The sequence below is a fragment of the Podarcis cretensis genome, assembly GCF_951804945.1.
Source record: "Podarcis cretensis genome assembly, chromosome: 7".
Classification (NCBI taxonomy): Eukaryota; Metazoa; Chordata; class Lepidosauria; order Squamata; family Lacertidae; genus Podarcis; species Podarcis cretensis.
The window spans coordinates 4624805-4647400 of record NC_137176.1 but is presented as its reverse complement, the minus strand read 5'-3'; the positions used below and the strand labels follow the sequence as shown (position 1 = coordinate 4647400).

General features: G+C 47.2%; 1 protein-coding gene across 1 annotated transcript; it reads left to right on the top strand.

Annotated features, from left to right (window-relative positions):
• Positions 1-6899: 6899 nt before the first annotated feature.
• HBEGF (heparin binding EGF like growth factor) lies at positions 6900-20255 on the top strand. The gene is made up of 6 exons (XM_079983691.1): positions 6900-7057; positions 8098-8280; positions 13763-13934; positions 16656-16811; positions 17819-17910; positions 19695-20255. Exons 1-5 carry the CDS (start codon positions 7015-7017, stop codon positions 17889-17891), a joined length of 627 nt encoding a protein of 208 aa, XP_079839817.1. The 5' UTR covers positions 6900-7014; the 3' UTR covers positions 17892-17910; positions 19695-20255.
• Positions 20256-22596: the final 2341 nt, after the last annotated feature.

Genomic DNA, 22596 nt, shown 5'->3' with positions numbered 1-22596 from the left:
GCAGTGAGAGGACTGGTTTGTCATGAGAAGGCACAACAGCCCTTTTCTGCCTCCACAATTATGCAGTGAGACTTGCACTACTTCTGCGCTAGCCTTCACCTGGTTTGCTACATATCTTGAAGAGCCCCAGAATACCAAGGAGCCAGTCGATGCTGGAAAAGGATGCTAAGAAGGAATCAGGTTCACCACCCACCTCACCTCACCATTTCCTTGTGAGGCTAGGGCGTCTACAAGGTCATCTAGACTTGGTGGTGGTTGGACTGCTTGTGAATTTCCTATTATTAACTGAGCAGCTGGTTTTCTTAAATACTGAAAAGTCTATTTATAGGCCCATTTTTATTGCTGCAACGTAGGCTAGTATTATTGCACACCTATTGTAGGTTGTGGGAGGCCACAACCAACCTGTATCATAATCCAGAGAAGCAAATGGGAACTGTTTGAGAGAGAACTACTTAAAGATCTACATGCCATACATTCCTCAGGTTGCAGCAAAGGTCAGCAACCTATTTTAACACCCCCATCCCTGCTCAAAGCAGCCTAAATCCTGCACCCAGTTGCATGTGGTCAGCCCTGGATTTGGGGCAGTGGGGTTCCCCCGAACAAGGCGCCAAGCCAAGGTGGTGCAAAACTGAGAAGATCCATAACTGAGAAGATCCATTTGGGGGTGCCAAATTTTGACCTTGCACAGGAGGTGCCATTTTATGAATGATTGCCCAAGTCTGCCCCTGATGCAGTAGCTCCACTGACATTCATAAAGACGTGTTACACTTTTAATTATTTTCAGACTCCAACCCCACCCCAAACATTTCCTACACAAAATAAGGCCTGAGTATGAAACTCTATGGATTCCTGACTTTGCTTCTACCTTTTGTTTGGGGAGAGGATATGGTGCTGACTCAATCACAGCTGTGGTGAAATAGTGGATTTCACCTCTGTATATACAAAGAGTGAACTCAGATGCTGAGTTATGACAGCTATGTAGCCAAACTGGGGTTACTGAGAAACAAGAGGGAGCCATTAACATGCTCAGCGTGACCCTGGAGTTTGTAGATGAACCCTAAGCATCCCCATCCCCGAAACCAGACCTACAGGGACTTGGACAAGCTCAGAGGCCACAGAAGGCTGAGTGTTGGGCCATGGGGGATGGAACGGAAAACTGGGGTAGGGGAATGCAATGGAGTATCTCGAAAGTAGGCGTGGCTGACTAGACTACTGAACAGAAGCACTCCATGCTGCAACGTATTATTGCAGGCCTCCGTGGATTTACAGGAACAGCTCTCACTTCCACACTGGCTGAGGGAAGAGAGTGAAACAGAAAAGGTTTTTTGAAGGCTTGTGTGTACACTTCCAGAGTTAATGCTAAATACATTACTTCTGGACAACGAGCCACCACAGCTGCTAGAGGGCCGTGAATATTTGTGTCCTAGGCTTCTTAGACTTGTCTGTCCATGAAACCAAAGCGGGAGATTGGTTGCCAGATGTGAATTCCCCCCCCCCCCAGCTCTCCCACCCCACTAGTTGGTTTCTGTGGAAGTGCCTGAAAAAGAGAACAAATATGGTATTTGCTCTCAGTTTATTGCACCTTTTTCAGTAAGGGCAATATGCATAGCTAGTGACTATTAACATGGAATGTCTGTGTGGCAATATAATAACGCTGACAACAACTTCCACTGTCCCTGATCAGTATATTGGTCCTGCTTCACAGATGCTGGAGATGGGCACAGTCATCCTGGCCCCATTCATAAGTTTCCATTTCAAAGTTGCACCTGAATGGTTGCTGACAGCGGCTGCGGGATGAGATGGGCTCTTGCTCTGAGCCAGTAAATTTGCTCATACAAAGTTTCTCCTACACTGAAGCTCAATGGTGTGTGGTGACGGAAAAGTGAAATATGAGACTATTGAGTTGTCACACTGAAAATATTAATATTCTTATTTATTTCCTTTGATTGACACCCTTCCATCATCCGATTGTTATTCACCAGGGGTGGCCAACGCCCAAGAGACTGCGATCTACTCATCGAGTTAAAGACTGGCAGTGACCTACCCCCTTTTTGGGGGTTCAGGTCAAAGTCGTTGAGCTCTTTTTAGAGATGAGGAAAGCCCCTTTTTGGGGGGTGTAGGGCAAAAAGGAGGAACCAAACTTGTTGGGCTTCTTTGGGTGGAGAGAGTGATCTACCAGTGATCTACCACAGACGTCCAGTGATCTACCAGTAGATCATGATCTACCTGTTGGATGTACCTGTTATACATGTCTACATGGAGATTTCCTGATTTTTTAAAATTTGTAAATCAGCCAATGTGTTTTCAAAATGAATCCGGGAGATACCAGATGTTGATTAAACAGGGATTCTCTTCCACCTTCTCATCACCTATGTGCCAATACTTGTCACCCGTGTGTTAAGAAACGCCTTCTTACAGGGGAGTCATTGGGTGGTGTTTCCCTGTAGTCTTTTCCCAGACCTGGAGAAATGCGTAAAACTCTTTCCTCATCCCTTGCTCCAAGTCATCCATAGTGTCTGGCTAGAAGCTGGCTATCACCTTGGTCTTATCACACACAGAAACCCAGCTAGGAGGAGTGAGAAAGCTCTAAGCAGAGAGTGCAAGGGAGTCAGTCATCCCCATAAACATGACAAGGAAGCCTCTCCCCACTTAAGATGAGCACTCAGATAGCTGCATTGCTTAAGGGTCTGGTGCTATTGGTACTCCCTCTTTCTCCTTTATATGGCAGCAACTGCATCCCTACCTCCGAGGCACATAATCAATCATCATGAACATGAGGGCTGGTAATGGTTGCAGGATGGTTCCCCTCACAACTGTGTCAAAGCACAGCTCTGTTAAGAGAGCATCCCTTCACCCATTCCTCTAATAAGTCCTGGATTTATTTATATCTCATTTTTCTGCAGCTTTACTGAAAACGACTTAATAATAAAATATAGTTTAAAAACCCCACAGTTATTTAAATTAATAAAACTAGCAAAGACACAATACATAGTTGGCAAAACTAAAAACTGAGGCAAAGGCAAAAAGTTCAATCACCTATTAGAAGCCGGCTAGTGGGGGGAAGGCTTTCAATTTCTGCTGAAAGGAGCTTAGAGATGGGATCTGAAAAATCATTGCAAGTGCCCCATCCTTTGTGCTCAGTAGTGGAACACTTTGCAGTGGCCCCAAGGGAAGGCCTCTAAGCAGGTGTACAGTGGTACCTCGGTTTTCAAAAGTCTCGGAAGTCGAACGTTTTGGTTTTCAAACGCCGAAAACCAGGAAGTAAATGCTTCTGTTTTCAAATGCACCTTGGAAGTCAAATGGCTTCCGCGGAGTGTTTCTCAATTAAATTTGCAGACCACCCTTTGCACCTCGGTCATTTCGAACATTTTGGAACTTGGATGGTCTTCCGGAATGGATTATGTTTGAAAACCAAGGTACCATTATATTTGGGGAAAAGCTCACCTAAACATGACCTGATTGCAGACCATTTAAGGCTTGAAAAGTCAGTGCCAGAATACGAACACAGAAGGCTGCCACGTGTCTGCCTTGTCGGGATTAAATTCCAGGTTTTTGGGGGCTCCCCTTCATTTCTAAATTGTCTCCAGGCACTGGTGAATCACTTCCATTGCCCTCCCATAACTGTGTCCACATGGCACCTCAGCCCCAACCTCCAAATTATCTCATCCATTAGTTTCATGTATGCCTTACAGATCAGGAGAAGCAAGATAGGATCTTGTGGCGCAGGCCAAATGCCCTGAGGTGGAGCAGCACCTCTCAGCACCTGCGGGTCTGGAAAGGAATTGAAGCGCTGATTCACAAAGCCCTGCCAGATGCTCCAGAAGGCGACCCCACCAGATGGGATCAATCAAGGGCAGAACAGGGGTGGACGCCCCTTGCTTCAGTCCAGTGCAAGTCACTCAGCATGATGACCAAGGATAGCTGGGGGTTTTGTCCCTCCGAAGGGGTGTCATTGAGGCTCCCAGCCTGTATGTGTGTAAGTACACAAATCTTCTTCAAATCATAGAATAGAATCATAGAATCATAGAGTTGGAAGAGACCACAAGAGCCATCGAGTCCAACCCCCTGCCAAGCAGGAAACACCATCAGAGCACTCCTGACATATGGTTGTCAAGCCTCTGCTTAAAGACCTCCAAAGAAGGAGACTCCACCACACTCCTTGGCAGCAAATTCCACTGTCGAACAGCTCTTACTGTCAGGAAGTTCTTCCTAATGTTTAGGTGGAATCTTCTTTCTTGTAGTTTGGAACCATTGCTCCGTGTCCGCTTCTCTGGAGCAGCAGAAAACAACCTTTCTCCCTCCTCTATGTGACATCCTTTTATATATTTGAACATGGCTATCATATCCCCCCTTAACCTCCTCTTCTCCAGGCTAAACATGCCCAGCTCCCTTAGCCGTTCCTCATAAGGCATCGTTTCCAGGCCTTTGACCATTTTGGTTGCCCTCCTCTGGACACGTTCCAGTTTGTCAGTGTCCTTCTTGAACTGTGGTGCCCAGAACTGGACACAGTACTCCAGGTGAGGTCTGACCAGAGCAGAATACAGTGGCACTATTACTTCCCTTGATCTAGATGCAATACTCCTATTGATGCAGCCCAGAATTGCATTGGCTTTTTTAGCTGCCGCGTCACACTGTTGGCTCATGTCAAGTTTGTGGTCAACCAAGACTCCTAGATCCTTTTCACATGTACTGCTCTCAAGCCAGGTATCACCCATCTTGTATTTGTGCCTCTCATTTTTTTTGCCCAAGTGCAATACTTTACATTTCTCCCTGTTAAAATTCATCTTGTTTGTTTTGGCCCAGTTCTCTAATCTGTCAAGGTCGTTTTGAAGTGTGACCCTGTCCTCTGGGGTGTTAGCCACCCCTCCCAGTTTGGTGTCATCTGCAAAGTTGATCAGGATGCCCTTGAGTCCATCATCCAAGTCATTGATAAAGATGTTGAATAAGACCGGGCTCAAGTCAGAACCCTGTGGCACCCCACTAGTCACTCTTCTCCAGGATGAAGAGGAACCATTGATGAGCACCCTTTGGCTTTGGTCAGTCAGCCAGTTGCAAATCCACTGAGTGGTAGCATAGTCAAGTCCGCATTTTACCAGCTTCTTTACAAGAATATCATGGGGCACCTTGTCAAATGCCTTTCTGAAATCAAGGTAGGCTACACCCACTGCGTTCCCTTCATCTACCAGGCTTGTAATTCTGTCAAAAAACGAGATCAGGTTAGTCTCACATGACTTATTTTTCAGAAATCCATGCTGACTATTGGTGATCACAGTATTCCTTTCTAGGTGCTCACAGACTGTTTGCTTAATGATCTGCTCCAGAATCTTCCCTGGTATTGATGTCAGACTGACTGGGCGGTAATTATTTGGGTCCTCTCTTTTCCCCTTTTTGAAAATAGGGACAACATTTGCCCTCGCCCAGTCTGCCAGGACTTCACCTGTTCTCCAGGAATTCTCAAAGATGACTGCCAGTGGTTCTGAGATCACATCTGCCAGTTCTTTTAATACTCTTGGATGCAGTTCATCTGGCCCTAGAGACTTGAATACATCTAAACTAGCCAAGTATTCTTGTACTATCTCCTTAGTTATTCTCCTTAGTTATTCCTCTGCTGAATCATTTGCTTGTTTGGTGATTGCTCGTAAATTGTCTTCCATGAGCATGGTCTTGTAAGTTACTGTGGAGGCCATTTCTTGATCCACTTGTCCTTCCACAGTGGGGATATACTGTAGCTTTCTGGGCGAGATTTTATCCTGGTGGTGGTTTGCCAAAGTGCCTTCCTCTTAGCTCATTTCTCCTTTCCGCTCTGAGTTTGTGCTTCTTCAAAATCCCAAACACCTTTGGTGAAGGCTGCTCTCCGACTGGAGCGCTTGCAGGCCAGTGTTTTCCCGTTATCAGTTCTTATACTACATTTTTTTAAAAATTGCCTTGAGAGCCTCTTTAAACCTCTTTTGATGCCCACCGGTGTTTCACTTTACATTCTTAAGTTGGGAAGAGCAGTTGCTTTGGAAGACGATTAATAGGCATCGGAAAAAGGGAAAGACGGTGCGCAAATGCGCCTGAGTGTGTGTGCGCCAAACTGAGTCTTTGACCTGGGTGAAAGTGAGCCTAGTTTCCCCCCTGTGGCCTGGATCTGCCCTCTATGCCGGGAAACAGCAAGCAGAGGTGGCTGCCTGCGGTTTCTCCGCTAGTCGCGGAAGCGCCAGGGCCTCGATCCTCCCCGCGGTGGCCACAGGGGGCAAGCAAGGGAGGCAGCCGCTCCCCCCTTCGCTTGCCTGCGCTCTTTCCTGCCCCCCCCACCCCCAGAGTCCAGAAGCCGCACCACTCGGAGGTGGGGGCGCCCTGGAGGTGGGGGCCACACGGGGAGAGGGTGGGGCGCCCTGGGGCTGCCCGTCTCCCGCTTTCCCCCAGCCTCTTCTGCAAGGCGGGACAAAGGAGGAGACAGTGGCGTAGCGTGGGTTGTCAGCACCCGGGGCAAGGCAAGTAATTTGTGCCCCCTAACCCGTGGGTTTGCGCCCCCTAACCCTATCCCTAACCCCCAGATGTTGCGCCCGGTGCGGCCGGCCCCCCCCCTGCACCCCCCACGCTACGCCACTGGGAGGAGAGACTCTTCCTGGCGGCTGCCTGTGGGACCTCCGCTCCTCCCCAGCAGCGGCTGCCTCTCTCCTCGGAAACCCACGGGGCGGGGCGAGGCCTCCCTCCCGAGAGAGGCAGGGCAGGGATTCCCTCTTGCCAGGCCGGGGTGGCAGCGCAGCGCCGTCTGCCGTCGCCGCGCCCGCGGGCAGGGCGAGGAGCCCCCCCCCCCGCCGCCGTGGGAGTGCCGGCGACGTCATCGGGCGGCGGGGCGGGGCGGGGCGGGTCCCGAGGAGCCTTCGGCGGGTCCCACGTGGGCGCGGGGCTTAGTCTGGCGCGGGGCGGGAGGGCGGCGGAGAGCGGTGGCTGCGCGCCGAGCGGAGGGAGCCCTCGAGTGCCGCTTCTCCCCGCGCTCCGGCTTTTCTGTCGGGATTGAGGGGCAGCATGAGGGCGGCGCTGGTCCTCTGGAGCGTCCTTCTGGCGGCAGGTAAGAAGGGGCGGCGGCAGCGGACGGAATCGGGCGCCCCGGGCGAAAGGGAGCCCCGCGGGGATGCCCTCGAAGGGGGGCAGGCGCGCTCCGCGTCTTTGGCCTCGGCGTGGAAGAGATCCCGGCGAGTGCGCGACTCTCCCCTCTTAGCCGACGGGACCGACGAGCTCGTGCCTCGGCCTGAGCCGCGCGTCGGATTTTCGGTCGCACAGAAAAGAAAGGGAATCCTCGTCGCTCTTCCCCCCAAAGCGATGCTCGCCCGGCCCTCGCAATCCCCTCCCGCTGGCGCTGTCTGCTCCGGCTTCGCTGCACCGCTGCCAAATTTAGCCTGTTTTGATAGCCGATATGGTACCCAGATAGCGTTGCATCGCTGGGGTGGGTGCAGGCAGATAATGCACTTGCAGGAGTCCCGCGGGGGGGGGTGTCCGAGAGTTTTTGCCCGTAAAACGGTAAATGCAACACCGCGGTGGAAAGCGCCTCGAGGGAACTTCTGCTGAACTCCTGCAAGTTTCAGGCATTGCGGAGTCAGAATGTTTTTATGGCTCCCGAGGTTGAAAACCCAGGCTGCAAATATGGGTGGAAGTATGCATGGGAGTAATAGGGAGAGAGGAGTGTCGTGTGTGGCTGAATTGTCTAGACTTGTATTCTGCGCGGGCATCACCGTGTTGGCAGAGAGTGCTTGTGATGCCTCCGAAACATCTGGGCACACTGGCATGTGTGCATCTGCTAAGTATTAATGCATGTGTGCATCTGCTAAGTATTAATGCATGTGTGAATCTGCTAGGTATGGAAGTGAAAAATGTGTCTGCCTTTCATACTTTGTTTTTTTGCCCTGTCTTTGGGGTGGGGTTGATACAGTATAGTGTGTGTGTGTGTGTGTGTGTGGAGAGAGAGAGAGAGAGCGCACAAGTGGCTTCTTTCTCTCCCCCCCCCCCCCCCCAATTTTCTAATTGCTCTTGGGCAGTTGTGTGATGAAACTGTATGAAAAGCTGGGGCAGGGAGTTGGCGGCTGATGATTCACCCAAGATCCTTGTTTCCAGGTTGGCCCATCCTGGTGAAGGGGGAAGAGCTTGGCGGGCTCAGGAATGAAGTTTACCAGCAGGAAGGCAGAGAGGACCTGGCAAGCGTCCAGTTACTTCCGGCCAGGGAGGCTTTGGAGCATGAAGGAGAGAGAGGTGGAAGTGTGTCGTCTGCAGGGGACAACTTCAGTGAACTCCCTCAGGGTGAGTCCAGGGGCACCGTGGGGGAAGACATACATGTTTCTCAGCCACCTGCCTATTAAGGGAGGGAAGCGGTATGTGGGGGGTGAGTGGTGCAAATATTAGGAGGCGATTGGAGGATCCTCTGCAGGATCCAGGTCTTTGAGTGTCTTATCTAGTATGCAGTGCTGGGGAAGCAGAGAAATTGCCTGTCCTGAGTGTCTTTGCCCTTAGTTACATTCACTACATTCCTCGAGAGCCAGTGTGGTGTAGTGGTTAAGAGCGGTAGTCTCGTATTCTGGTGAACCGGGTTTGTGTCTCTGCTCCTCCACCTGCAGCTGCTGGGTGACCTTGGGCCAGTCACACTTCTCTGAAGTCTCTCAGCCCCACTCACCTCACAGAGTGTTTGTTGTTGGGGAGGAAGGGATATGAGATTGTTAGCCGCTTTGAGACTCCTTAAAGGGAGTGAAAGGCGGGATATCAAATCCAAACTCTTCTTCTAGCCAGGGATGCGGGTGGTGCTGTGGTCTAAACCACTGAGCCTCTTGGGCTTGCCGATCAGAAGGGCGATTCTGTGTGCTCTGGCTTCCATCACGGTGTTCCATTGAGCACCCCATAGTTGCCTTTGACTGGACTTAACTGTCCAGGGGTCCTTTACGTTTACATTTTTACATTCCCTAGCCACCATATAGCACAGGGTTAACCGCACCAGAGTCCTTTGATTTTGATGAATCAAATTGGGGAACTTTACAGGGTTGAGCTACTGCGGCTTGGGAGGCAGAGGGGTCAGCTTGGCCATAAAAACTGGAAATGGAAGTGACTTCCTGCAAATGCTTTTAATATATAATATATATGGCAGGAGCTAGTGAAGGATTAAGATTAGAGAAGGGACATTGTTTTCATGTCACATTGCCATGCTAACTATATATATATATATATATATATATATATATATATATATTGCCAAGTCCAATCACTGGTGGCTCCATTATGCTGTGGAGAACCTCAGGCAGTCTGGACTAGGGGACCATGTTCTGAAGTAGTTCCATATGACATCTTTTTATGGATTATTTTAACCTTTGGGGATCAAATACACCTCAGACTCCTCAGAAGAGGCATGAAGAATTCTATGCTTTATGGACCCTATAACTGTCCAGGCAACAAATTAACTTTCACCCTCCTCATTGTGTGGTTCAGCTTTTTACCTATCTTGCAAAACACATATGCATGGCTGTGTAGCCAGATCGTCCTTGTGAGGTATGGTTTGCTGTTTATCCTGAAAGGTTAAGCACAGGCCCCTCTGATGGAGGGTGCCAGGCTCGTAGTCCAAGAGACAGGTCCACTCTTTTAATTCTGGTGTTACAGGTTTGCTTTGTTGTCTTTTGCCTCCACCACAAACACATTAAATTGGGCACAAAATTTAGTTGAATTTCAGTGAAATTTACTTTTATTTAAATCTGCTTCTCATCTCTGAGATTTGTTCCTGGGGGGATGATAAAGTGTGGTAGGAGTAGAAAATGCTGGAGAAGTAGGAGAGTTAAAAGCAGGTGACTTGATCTTTCATATTTGCTTCAGAGTTGATCATTTCTCTTATATGCTAACGTTGAAGTTCTGCAGAGATGAAAGTCTGAGCTGTTTTGTGTGCACAACCCTGGCTAATAGAAGCGAGTCCCCAGGACAAGGGAGGGAACCAGGCTGGAATGTTCCCACGGAAATTCCTGCCTTATTTGCTTGATGTCACAGTGCGCTGATGTTTTAGTAGTTCCTTGTTTCTATTTTCTGAGCTCACTTTTACCCTAGAGGGCCCCAGTGCCTTTTCTGAGCCAACCACACATTCCAGCTGCCCACAAGACCTTAGAGCTGCATCCTGTTCTGCCCACAAATTTTGTCCTTTTATCAAGTGCAACCACTTTCCGCAAAGCCTCTGCACTTCAATATAATTACAAAGTCCGATAGCTGCGGGGTCAGGGGACTTTGGTGAAGTTGCCATGAAATCCTGGGGCTTCTGTCTGCTGCTGTGGAATTTGGAAAGTGTGGCTATGCAGAGTTGCTACTTCATCTGCTACAGGATGGTTCCCACCCTCTTGTGTGGAAACACAACATGCTTTGCTGGAGACATGATGATTTCATGCTCTCCAGCTTCACAAGTGCTCTGGTGTGGTCATAAGCTTACCAGATCACTCCTTAATTTCTTCCTCATTAACTGTTTCTCTCCAAGGACTTGCAAACCTGGCAAGCTCAGGATTTCCCTCATGCTTCCTCCTTCCTTTGGCGAAACGTCCTTCCTCTTCTAGAAAACATTGGCCAGCACTGGGGTTCCATAGCAACAGTATTCTTAGGTACAATAAAGCAGGAGAGGCCTTTTGGCATTTGCACTGTACTACGGAATTCTAGTCACAGAGAAAGCTGAGTGAGAGGAGATTAACTGCTGGGTGATGGTCTCAAAGCATGGAAAATTAGTTATTTGACGCCTTGTGTTGATTACTTTGTGTGGGTTGATCCAGGCGGAAGTATTAACTTTCCAGCCTGTGGGTGCTGTTGATCGGAGGTGGGGATCCACAGATGACTCGCTGCCTCCCACCCACACAGCGCAGCTCCTCTTACCTTGCTCAGCTTAGTCACGAAGGTTAAGTTGTGCCATCTTGGGGGTTTGGCTGGCTTTCTAGTTCTTCCTCTTTGCCCATTTATGTCCTGAATCTCTTTGCGTGCTTTCTGCTAAATCTGGAGGCACCAGCAGAGTCAACCACGGGAAGAGCTCTGAGCTGCTGCTGCTGCTGCTGCTGCTGCTGCTGCTGCTGCTGCTAACCAGGTTGATTGATGAAGACTAGAAGAGTTGCATCTTCTTTCAGCAGGGCTGACTGTGCTTCTGTCGAGTTTTCATCTTTCTTTCAATAGTCTTGTATTTCTTCTCCTTAATCTTGGCCGAGTCCTAATGTCTTTTCACCCAAGTGATGGGACTGGCGCCCTTGGATGTGTGTGCAGCCTTCCTTCCCTTTCTCACTGCTGCACGTCATTCTTTCTTGTCTCCATATTTTGCTCTTTTTTAATAAATAAATAAATATATATTTACATTTTAACTTTTATTTTATGAATACCTTTGACTTTTTTCTCCTTCACTTCTAACTTTCCTATTCTCCTCCTTAGCTGCTTTTCTTCAGTTCCCTATTCCATATATTTCTGGGGATTTGTGGTAGGGTGAAGAGCATCAGTCTTCAAATTCAGAGGACCTGAGGGATCTGGAAGGTGGCATGGGCAGGACTTTGTGGTACTTGCTGGGCTGAATAGTTGGTTAAGTCACAATCCCTTTATCTCTTCTACTTTCAAAACATTTTTGGGCCGTTCAGTGTTTCTCTGATCTACCATTTCAGCTAACTCTGCCCGCCCCCGCCCCCACCTGCCCCTTCAAGGGATTAACTGCTCTGTAAGTTGATGGGCATGAAGAACCAAAGAGCTTTTAATTGCAGCGAGACAGAAACAACCCCTTGAGATCTGCATCTGGTTTCTTTCATCTGGGCTTCTGTCCAAACTTTTGGCCACTATGAAGCCCATATTGCTACAGAACCTGAGGCCTGTGTGGAAAGGTGACTTTATCAGGCAGCAACAGATGCAATAGTTTGAAAGGGTTGGTTTTGTCAATCATTCTAATTTCCACTTAGAATAGATTTGGAAAGAGGAGAGAGCAGTGGCCTTCGAGGACATGGTGGGTGGCCCATGACCTACATTGCAGGTGAAGCGGCCCTGTGTGGGAGAAGCTGAGCTGCACACATGATACTGACAGGCCCCAGTATTGTTAGCTGGAATGCCTGGGAGAGGGCGATAAAAGTTTGGCTTGTTCCTTGGCGAAGCTGCTCTGTGCAGAGCTTCCTGCTCCTTAGGGAGGCTGACTCCTAGCACACAGCTATTCAGGGAGGAGGGGGCAGGACAGGGGGCTGCCAATAATAGGAGGGCTCGGAGTGCAGCAGAAGCCTCCTGATGGAGCCGAGGGGAATTGTAAAGGGCCTTATGGCTCTGTCTGTCTAGCCTCTGCTTCTGCACTTCTCAGGGACTCAAAGGTTCCCCTCCCTCTGAAGGAATATGTATGACTCGAAGGGATGGCTCACTGATTAGAGTGGTGGATGTGGTGGGGAGAGCCAGCTGCATCTGGCTGCCAGGTGCCTCTACCTGTATGACACACCTGGTGATAACTGCACAAGCACCTGAACACAGACCTTGAAAAGGAGAAGCAGCTACTGGCCTCAAAGTCTTACATGTGGCCCAAGGGGAAAGGGGTCCTAAGTCAGCCAGCAGTTAATCACAGCAGAATTAGTTGCCCCCATGCTGCAAAATGCCTGGAATAGGAGCATGATGCTTTGTGCCTGCCCTTTTGCAGAGGCCAGCGCGTATGGCGTGACAGGCTCATGTTCGTGTGTGCAAAATCCTGCCTTGATTTCCAGTAGCATGTTTGTGCACTGGAAGTACTGTATGTGTTTGAACAAAGCACTGTGCTCAGAGACCTCTGCAGCATGCAGGGGAAAGAGGAAGGGCTATTCCTAGATGAGATCTCAGTTGCTTTTCAGGCACTGTGAGCCCTATCTGGAATGCACAAATAGCAGCTTAGACCTCAACATGCTCAAACAGCACTGGCGCAGCGGAGGCGTGGGGCGAATCACAGAAGTGACATTGTAGGCCCCCTTTGCTGGGCCCAGCAAGCCCATGCACCAAACTTGGGGTAACACAGAGATAGGAGGGCTCCTCTTCCCTGCACTTGAAGCAGCTTGGGAATAAAAGAGATGTTTGGTTTGCAGTTTTGCACCATCCATCGCCTGTCTTGTCAGCTGCTGTATGAACTCCCTGAACACCCTGCAAGTGGAACAGGAAGGATGTGGTGAGCAGGGTGGGATATTGGAGTCGAGGCAGAGGACGTCAGCCACCAGAGTTCAAGGGAGCTCCTGTGCAGAAGCACCAGCAGCACTGAGGAAGTCGTGATTGCTGGGCTTCCAGTAAACTGGAGGCAGGCAGGAGGTAGATTTGGAATGGACTGGGAGACCCACAGTTTTGCAGTAGATTGGCAAGTTCTTCTGACTTCCAATTGACAAAAAAGTATTTCCCCGAATGAAAGCAAGCTGCTAACAATGTGGAAGTTGGATTGAAAACCAGGAGTTGATTTTTGTGGGAGCTCAGTTTTACTATCTGAAACTAATTCTTGTGGTGAATATGTGCTCACAGGTGCCCTGTTCCTTAATCCCAGGTTCTTGGCTGTTTCCCCACCCAATTTGTACCAGTTGGTGGACCTCAGAGGTTATAGTAGAAAATAAAGTAGGTTTCATACTCCTGAAATCTGCCCACCCCTACAGAGCAAATGATCAGATCAGATCTAGTATAATTAGGGGCTTGTGTTTATTAAGTGGCATCACAGCTGAATTTTATTTTCTTGAACAAAGGAATAGGGTATATTGACTATTGTAGAGCATTGTTAGTCTAATTAATATATGGTAACATGAAATTGGTGTTTTCTTTCTTTTCCTAGTTGCTTTCCTTTCCAATCCACAAGAACCTGTGATTCCAGTGAAGGAAGGGAAAGGGAAAAAAAGGAGGAAGGGCAAAGGGAGAAAGAGAGACCCCTGTCTGCGAAGATACAAGGACTATTGTATTCACGGAGAATGCAAATATCTCAAGGCATTAAAACGCGCACATTGCATGTAAGTTCATCACGGTTTTCCTGTTCTGGGGATGGTCTTTGCAGATAATCAAAACAAATATATATGGTTTTCTTTTCACTGTGGAGCATATTATCCTTCTCCAGTAGCTCCCTAGAACAGCGCAATAGCTGTGCTGCAGGGTTATTTTCCTTTTTAAATAAGGAAGAAAGAGTCAAGTATAGGTTCATTGTGGTCTTGGAGAATGGGAGTTTGGTCCTCAGAGACCTAAAAGAAAACCCCAAGTCAAATATTTCAGGGTGCTTCACAGCATAAAAACATGAGATAAAAGTACATAATAAAAACAAATCAAAAGTGGTAAAAGTTGTAACTCCCACTGTAAATGATTCCCCCTCCATCCGCACCAGCAGTATCCTTCTTGAAGTCATATAGGACAACTGTACTGGCATGTGATGCCACCTGTGTGAAATTTTCAATGAATGTTCTCACATGTGTGCAGAAAGAGTCCTGTATGCCTTAGAAGACCATATATTGTTCTGTTTACCATCTGATATAATAACACTCATATCTGTTACCCACAAAGTTTTAAAGCTCTCCCCGTAAGGGGTCCGGTTGACAATTCCAGCAATTTCCTGTATATAATAGAGACTAGAGACTCCTTCCAGTAGCACCCTGGTTCAACAATGAAAGCTCAAATTTAGTAAGAGGTGGACAACCTCAGTGCAGTGATTGCTTAGAACCTTTGATTGAGTTTCTTCCAAGTGACTGAGTTTTCATGTGCTGAGCAAATCCTTTTTTCACTAAAGATACAAGCTTATGCAGGAAGCTGGGTGGGCAATTTCAGAAGTGTAGGCAACTTTCTGGTTCTGCTCTGGACAACAAAGGTGAAATGAGAAAATAAATTAACAGCAGAGATAGCAAAATAGAGATCTAGCAAATAAGGCGCTGGATTGGGTCTGGAGAGTCTTGGAGTCAACTCATTTCGCAGCTGCAAAGGCGTGGCTGCCCCAACCTAGCACACAGGAGTGTTAAGATAAGATAGGGAAATCTCCATGTATGCATATAATTTGATTTCATTGCAATGGAGAAATTGGAAGTTTTTACTACCAAGGTGACTACAGTAAAATGCTATTTGTCCTTGCTGCAAATAACATAACTATTCCCAGCTATGAAAATACCTGTGATTATCCATTATAAAGCACACCCTGCCCTTTAGCTTTAGGATTTACTTCTCAGTTTCCTGCAGACCACCAAGGGGAAGCATCTTGCTTCTAAGTGCAAGAACTGCAGCATCTTCAGGAAACTGAGCATCAGGAATGTGCTTTGTGCTCCCCATATGGAGGCTTGATTTTCTTCAAGTTGACTTGTTTGTCAGTGCATACCTCCAATGGCAACAAGAAGATTGATAATGGTTTGCCTTGGGAAAGCAGTTTCCCCTGACCCTGAGCCCCTTATCCTTACAGTTTGCAAACGCGTTTACAGGGTGGCGTTACCATACAGTATGCTGTATTGTGAATTCCAAATCAGTTTTGCCTTACCCAGCCCTGTTGCACTCTCAGACATGCAGAGCAATTGTGGGACTCTCTGCCCTTCCCTTGGCAGATGGCTGCTGTTTTGTTGTCTGCTGCTGGATCTTTTATTATCATTTCCCCTTTGGGCCCATCACGTCACTGCTAGAATAGGGCCATGCATCATGTTGGCTGGTTAGCTGAGGTCGCTAGTGCCTGGATCTGGGCAGCAATGAGCATTGGGAGGCTGGGGTCTGCATCATCCCTCATCATGCCATTCTCCCTTTGGCTTCCTTGTAATCTGAGCATTGGAGCTTGAAGATGACACTGATTTGTGGAATGTGCTGCTTTCAAGCGAGCTCTTTCTAAGCATCAGACATTTGAGCTGGGTGTTTGGAAAAACCCTCTTTCCTTCCTGATTGGGCCTTAGTGCAAAGCTGGTTCTATGTTTTGCTGGGTTTTTTTTTTTTAGTTTTACTCATCCAGGCGGGGGGTGGGAATGTGTGGGAAGATAATTTGGGGAGCTGGCCCCATCAGGTTCTTTCATTGTGTGAGTAACTGTCAGGACAAATTAGCAAGAGACTATCACTTACTCTCTTTAAGAAATGTGCTCTGTCCCCAAGGAAGACTGAAAATATTCATACTGTTGAGGGTAGAAAAATGGGAAAGTGTGAGTCAGTTGTGGCAATTCCCCTTCTCTTTGTGAGTGAAAATACTAAGTATGTGGGTAGAGATTAACAGCCCGATGGATGCAAAAACTCTCCTTTTAGCCAAGCCTTTGATAGCTGGAGGAAAAAATCTCTAGCCCTTGCTGAGATATTGCACTCTCAAAATTCCTCTGGGGTCTGTAACACAAGGAGACCTAAATAGATTTCCAGCAAAGATTCTGAAAGACAACTGTGTGCAATTGTTTCCAGAGGCTGCAACTCTTTAGTAATGTTTAACGTAATGGCTTTAATGATTTAAATAATACTTAAACTAATGTCAGTGTATGTGTCTTACTGATGTTAGCCATGTATAGCTGATGGAGTAAAGGCACAAGAGTTCATTGCATGAGTTCTACCATGTAATACCAGATTATATCAGTGGGAGGGGGGTGGAAAAAGAGTTGTGTTGCACTTTGAAATATGAATAGCCTTCTGAGCATTAAACTTAGATGAAAGGAGACCGTCATATCAATGTGACTAGCTATCATTTTATTGCTACGGTCTGGAACAAGCCTTATACACTGTTTGCTTTTCATCTGCAACTCTAGATGTGAAGAAGGGTACCACGGGGCGCGATGCCACGCTCTTAGTCTTCCAGTGGAGAACCCCTCCCGTAGTTACAACCACACAACTATCCTGGCAGTCACAGCAGTGGTGCTGTCATCTCTATGTCTTATCATCATTGCCGTGTTGCTGATGCTCAGGTAAGATGCTTGGCAGGGCTGAGAAGAATCATAGAATCATAGAATCATAGAATCATAGAATCATAGAATCATAGAGTTGGAAGAGACCACAAGGGCCATCGAGTCCAACCCCCTGCCAAGCAGGAAACACCATCAGAGCACTCCTGACATATGGTTGTCAAGCCTCTGCTAAGAGATGCAGGAATTGAGATGCAGTGCTGTCTTCTGTATGCCAAATGGGGAAAAGTTCACACTTGACCTCCGGTCTTATTCTGAGGTGGATTATGTGAAGTTAGCAAGTATAAAACTGCTGACAGGGCCAGACCTCCACAGCTTCAAAGGCAGACCAGGTTCCTTGCTTACCAGTCTGGACTCTGCAGAGCTGCTGTTGAATCCCAAGTTCTGTGTTTGCACACCTGGTCTGTGATCACCAAGTCCTTTATGAAACAAAGTGCTTTGTGGTCCTTGCTTTGTGCAGTTCCCCATCAACTCCTGGGATATGAATCCCACTGGCTGGGAACTGAGACTTGCTGGATCTCTGCCCACCAGTGTTTAACTAGGAATTGCTTGAGGTCCTAATCCACCACTTTGTCAATTTCCCCATGACTTTATTTGTTGTGGCCCTGTCACTGGGGTTCTCTGGGCAGCCTGCTTTCAGATTAACCCCTTGTGGCAATTGACTTGTCAAAATTTGTAATGAGTCCTGCTAGTTGGGCTAAGTAGTTTTGGGAACCCGTTCCAGTTCAATGATTCTGTGAATGGCGTCCTAGCCTTTCTGCCCTGTTGAGGATACAGTTGAGGAAGCCTGGGCAGGGAGCCAGCGAGTCCCATTTCAGTCTAAGGTATTCCACATCTTGTGACTGGTTCCCTGCCAAGAAATGCAAGATGGAATTTCTCATACTCAGATCCCAGGATCAGGAAGGTGATAGCAACAGGTCCTTTTAGCCAGTGGCAGTGGGGTGGTGCAATTATCGTACAGGGTTAGAACTGGAATTTATCTTGGTCTCTGTCTTTCTATTTTTTTCCAGGTGTCACAAGCAAGGAGTGTATGATGTAGAGAGTGAAGAGAAGGTTAAACTGGGCATCACTGTCAACCACTGAGATGTCCTGAGATTGCAAGGTAACCCCTCAAGCACATAAGCTATGGGAAGACTGTGTGTTAGTGTGCTGCGAAGAGATTTTCAAAAAATCTGCCCTTTCTTTAGCCTGAAGGGAAGTTTCTTTATCCCGTGGCAAACTAAAGGATAATGTATGGCATTGCCTCCTACTGATGCACCTGTTTGGGCTGAATTACGGGTTAACTCTTGTCACAGGTGACTCCTTCTTGACCACCCCTGGACGCTGAGATGCTCTGCATTGTAGAGAGTAGAGAAGCCCCTTTGAAATTACTCAGATAACAGCATAGGGAATACTAATCAATAAGTCTTTGTATAAAAAGGGCACATATTACAGAAAGAAGAAGCCATTGCAAGTTATTACTCATAACCCACTGGTGGCAATACTTATGAGGTGGAACACACCCACCCCAGGATGGATTCCAACCCACAAATACTTTATTTCATTTTACTCCCCCAGACTTTCCAGAGCTCTCCTTCATGCTGTCTATGGCAATCCACTATCACAAAAACCTAGTCTCCACCCTGGCACAAACATGTCACCTGCTGCCACACAAATTCTGCCAGCTGTTTTTAAATATGATTGTTCACTACTGATCTCAGAGTGTTCCAGTCTAAAACCACAAATGTATCTGTGTCCCCTAGTATATTTGCCTTTGTCCTACACACAGGAAACTGTTACACGTTTTGCCTCAGATATATGACCCTTGGCACTTTGAGCTGCCTAACTCAGTTTAATTAGGCTTCAAGCAAGTATTTGATAGGACAGCAAATTGATTATTTACAATTAGGCATATCTGAATCGTGAATGAAACCAGGATACATGAGCTTGTGCTTGAGTTCCTGGGTGCTGTCATAACAGCATCCTTTAGAAGCAGCCAAGGGAGCTTTAGGCCCTGAGGGAAGTTCTGTGTGTTGTGCATTTCTGCCTCTGGATTTCCTCCCTTGGACTTTGCCCCCTGATCTTCTGTATGGGTGGTCCCCTCTCCAGTGGGTGGCAAGTCCCTGGCCACTTGTTCCACCTTTCTTCTTGTGGAGGTGCCTCCCTCTGGGTTACACGCCTTCTTTAAAGCTGGAGGCTGCAAGATTCCAGCCACAGTCACCTCCCTTCAGAAGCTGCAGGTCATAGCTGTAGCCCTTGGTAATGGGTGCTGTGTTTGGCCCTCAGAAGGCCCTTCCATTAGTTGTGGGAATAGCTGTGAATGCTGGACAATAGGTTTCCAAAGGCTTAACCTCTTTAATCAAGACAAATCCAGAGAGAGAGTGTGCACACAGAGACACACAAATAAATGTGTGTATGCTGAATTCACTGCAAACAAGTAGGGAGAGTCACAAAGAGCAATTGAATTCCACAAGAGTGCATCATTTTAGGTCTCAAGTCATTTATTCTGCACTAGTCCTCATGGAGTAGCTCCAGTTGACTTCAATGGGATTATTCTCTTTCGAGGTGGCAGCCTACATAACTGTGGGGTATGGAGAATAACTTTCTTGGTAGATTTTTTTCTAATTGCACATGCAGGGTGGGGTCCAGCTAACTAGCCCCATCAGCAGAAAGAAGCCTTGCACAAAGACTTCCATTTGTGCAATGGGGCTTCCCCCATTCCCCTGAAAATTGGCTCGGAGGGGGGGGGGAGAGCCCCCATAACAGTGTACAGGGGAAGGAGAGGGGGGTCATTCCATTTGGGAAGCTGCAATGTTTGCACAGGCAGTTAGAAGGGCACGATATTGGAGCTCTTGTGAGTGGTGCATATTTAGCTTAGATGTGATCCTTCCTTTCATTACATTGCAGGATGGAGCAACTCTTATTTCCACAATCCAGTGGACAAAACTCTCTCCCCCCCAAAAGACACATTTCAACGTCAAAAGGGAGTTTTTATGAGTGGAAGAGACTGTGTCAGATCTTTGCTTTGTTGAAGAAGCAGCAATTCATCCCCTCCAAATAGGAAGATCTTTCCAAGAGAGAGACTTTTCTCCACTGAGTGCTTTTTCCTGAAATGTGGAGCCACAGCCTAAGGAGAAGAAGAATTGGACTTTGCCTTGGTATCAGTGGAAAGAAACATCTTTGCAAGAAGACAATACACCAGGAAGTTGGATTCTTCAGACATCTGCTGAGGATTTAACTGTGAAAGACTTGGACTCTGCTGAAGAAATCTAACTTTGGAACTCTATTAAATGGTGGGGAGTGGGGCAGAAACTATTTAACAAGATATTTCATTTTAAATTATATATTTATTTTAGATACATTGTACATATTATTTATTTAGGCTTGATCCTGTAGCTCTGTCATCAAGTGAAGAGACAGAAGGATTGTGCAGTGTAACATTCTCTAATAAATAACCCTTTGTTATAACTTGCTGTTACTTGAATATTAATTTAGGGAAGAATCAATTAGAATGGTTGCAAAATGATAATTTCTAAATTAAAACATAGCCTTCTAGCAGTGCCATCATGCAAAAAATGTGTGTGGGGGGGCGACTTCCCAGGGCAGATCTGTTGCAGCTGGAGGTACCCAAGATTTTGCTTTGAGGAGCACGTGACTCAATGTGGAATGCTGGTTGCAAATCTCAGAATGTTTCCTTCACAATAGTTTTATCAAGGTGTCCAGCTGGCCAGTGGGGGCTGATGGGAGTTGTATTCCAAAACACCTGGAAATTAACAGATTACCAAAGGTTGTCTCACAGGCATACTTTTGCTGAATCAAAGAATCATAGAACTGTAGAGTTGGAAGGAACCATGAGGATTTTTTTGCCCAATGTGGGGCTTGACCCATGGCCCTAAGTTTAAGAGTCTTATGCTCCATCGGTGATAAATATAGTTGTGGGCTTTGTGGGATGGGGACAGCAACAGTTGCTCTTGCTGAATTTTAAGCCTAAAGGGATAAAACCATGCCTGGTTTATATACACTCCATGTTGCATACAGGGGTTTACATGCTAATGTTTTGACATCTGAAAAAAAAAATACATTCTTCAACATAGAATAGCTGCAGTCAGAGGGAAGGATTCTGTTGAGACACTATTTGCTTAATCTTGTATGAAAGTGTATGCAGTTGTATGAGCCTCATCCCTCAATCTGGAGTGGTGAATCTAAGGTACCAGGTTTATGACCTCAGTGAGAATTAAACCTTTTTCTCACGCAGCATGACTATTGCTATTTATCTCAAACTTCAGGGCTAGGAGATGCCTCAAATAAACAAGGTGGTGCTTTTTATGGGGTAGTTGGGGCATCTGAGTCTGCTTTTTAATGAATAATAGACACTTGGCTGAGTTTCCATCTGATCAGTTCTGAAGTGGCTTCACGAGAGAGAGGGAGAGGTTCTCCTTAATGCCAGCCACTGTGTAATTCTAAATTGTCACACATGCACAGGAATTGAGTGCCAAGCATGATCAATTTTCCTCTTTAAAAGTTTTTTTAGGAATCCTGTTACATGGAAGCCAGAGAAGTTGAGTTCCTTATTATCTATATAGTGATGGCATTTTGGAGAGAGAAACCATTGGTAGCCTAACCTGCCAAATGTGAGGGGAGGACTTGGCAACCGTGGGGTTGACTGTAGAAGATGCAGATGAGCCACCAAGTTCCTTCTGAGCCACGTCCTCCAGAAGGCAGGGTTTGGGCCTCTGCTAATAGTTGGTTGGAAAAAGTGGCTCCCCTGCTGTCATAGATCTGGTCATTTCAAGCCCAGACTATCAGTCATTCTCCCCCTCCACCCCACTGAGCTATGTTTTGGGGAGGGAAATATTCCACAAGCTGAGCATGTGGGTAATTACATTTTCTCAATGGCACAGGGCTGCATTTAGAAACCTAGGGGGAAATAGTTTGTTGTAATAAGATTGACACCAGAATCCCTCACAACAGCTGAGGTACCACCACACATCTGTAGCTCGCAAGGTTGGCATCTGGAGAGGCCCTAAATAGAAAGAGCACACCTATAGGAACCAGAGGTTTAGGAAACATCTTTAACGGGGTGCAGTAGGTCCATCCAGCAGATGCCTGGAAGCCTTAAAAGAGGAGGGGTTCCTCACCCCCTTAAGAGCGTGAAGGCAATACGTGTTGGCACTCTTGGCATTGGGAGACAGCTCTAATGTTGATTGGGCTGCTGGCTAGGGTTGGGCTGAAGTCAAGAGCTTCTCATTGCCATGTACCCACAGTTGTGACTTGTGGCACAGTTTTGAAAGTGCTCAGCTTGCTAGGCTAGAGTAACTTTGCATAAGAACATAAGAATAGCCTGCTGGATCAGGCCAATGGCACATCTGGTCCAGTGTCCTGTTTCCACACTGGCCAACCAGATGCCCTCTCTGCTCCTGTGGTTTCCAGCAACTGGTGTTCAGAAGCTTGTTGGACCCTTTGCCTAATTGAGGAAACACTAAAGCAGGCATGGCCATACTTGGCCCTCCAGATGTTTTGGAACTACAGTTCCCATCATCCCTGACAACTGGTCCTGTTAGCTAGGGATAATCGGAGTTGTAGTCCCAAAACATCTGGAGGGCAAAGTTTGGCCATGCCTGCACTAAAGGGTGCTGCATCAGGTAGGTGGTTCCGTTAGATCAGCCCACAGTAGGGTCTATTCTGCAGATAGGAAAGCAAGTGGGCCAACACCTTGGCTAGGTCATCCCATGCATGCTCAGTTTGCTCATATAGTGTTTGATGTCTGGGAAACACTCCTACTGTCTACCTAGGCTGGCTGAGGTGAAGC

Bases quoted from the DNA above. Each gene is read 5' to 3' on its own strand.
- HBEGF (XM_079983691.1), top strand. From the start codon at position 7,015: ATGAGGGCGGCGCTGGTCCTCTGGAGCGTCCTTCTGGCGGCAG. The intron at 7,058-8,097 runs GTAAGAAGGGGC...CCTTGTTTCCAG, and splicing joins GAGCGTCCTTCTGGCGGCAG to GTTGGCCCATCCTGGTGAAG. The intron at 8,281-13,762 runs GTGAGTCCAGGG...TTCTTTTCCTAG, and splicing joins CTTCAGTGAACTCCCTCAGG to TTGCTTTCCTTTCCAATCCA.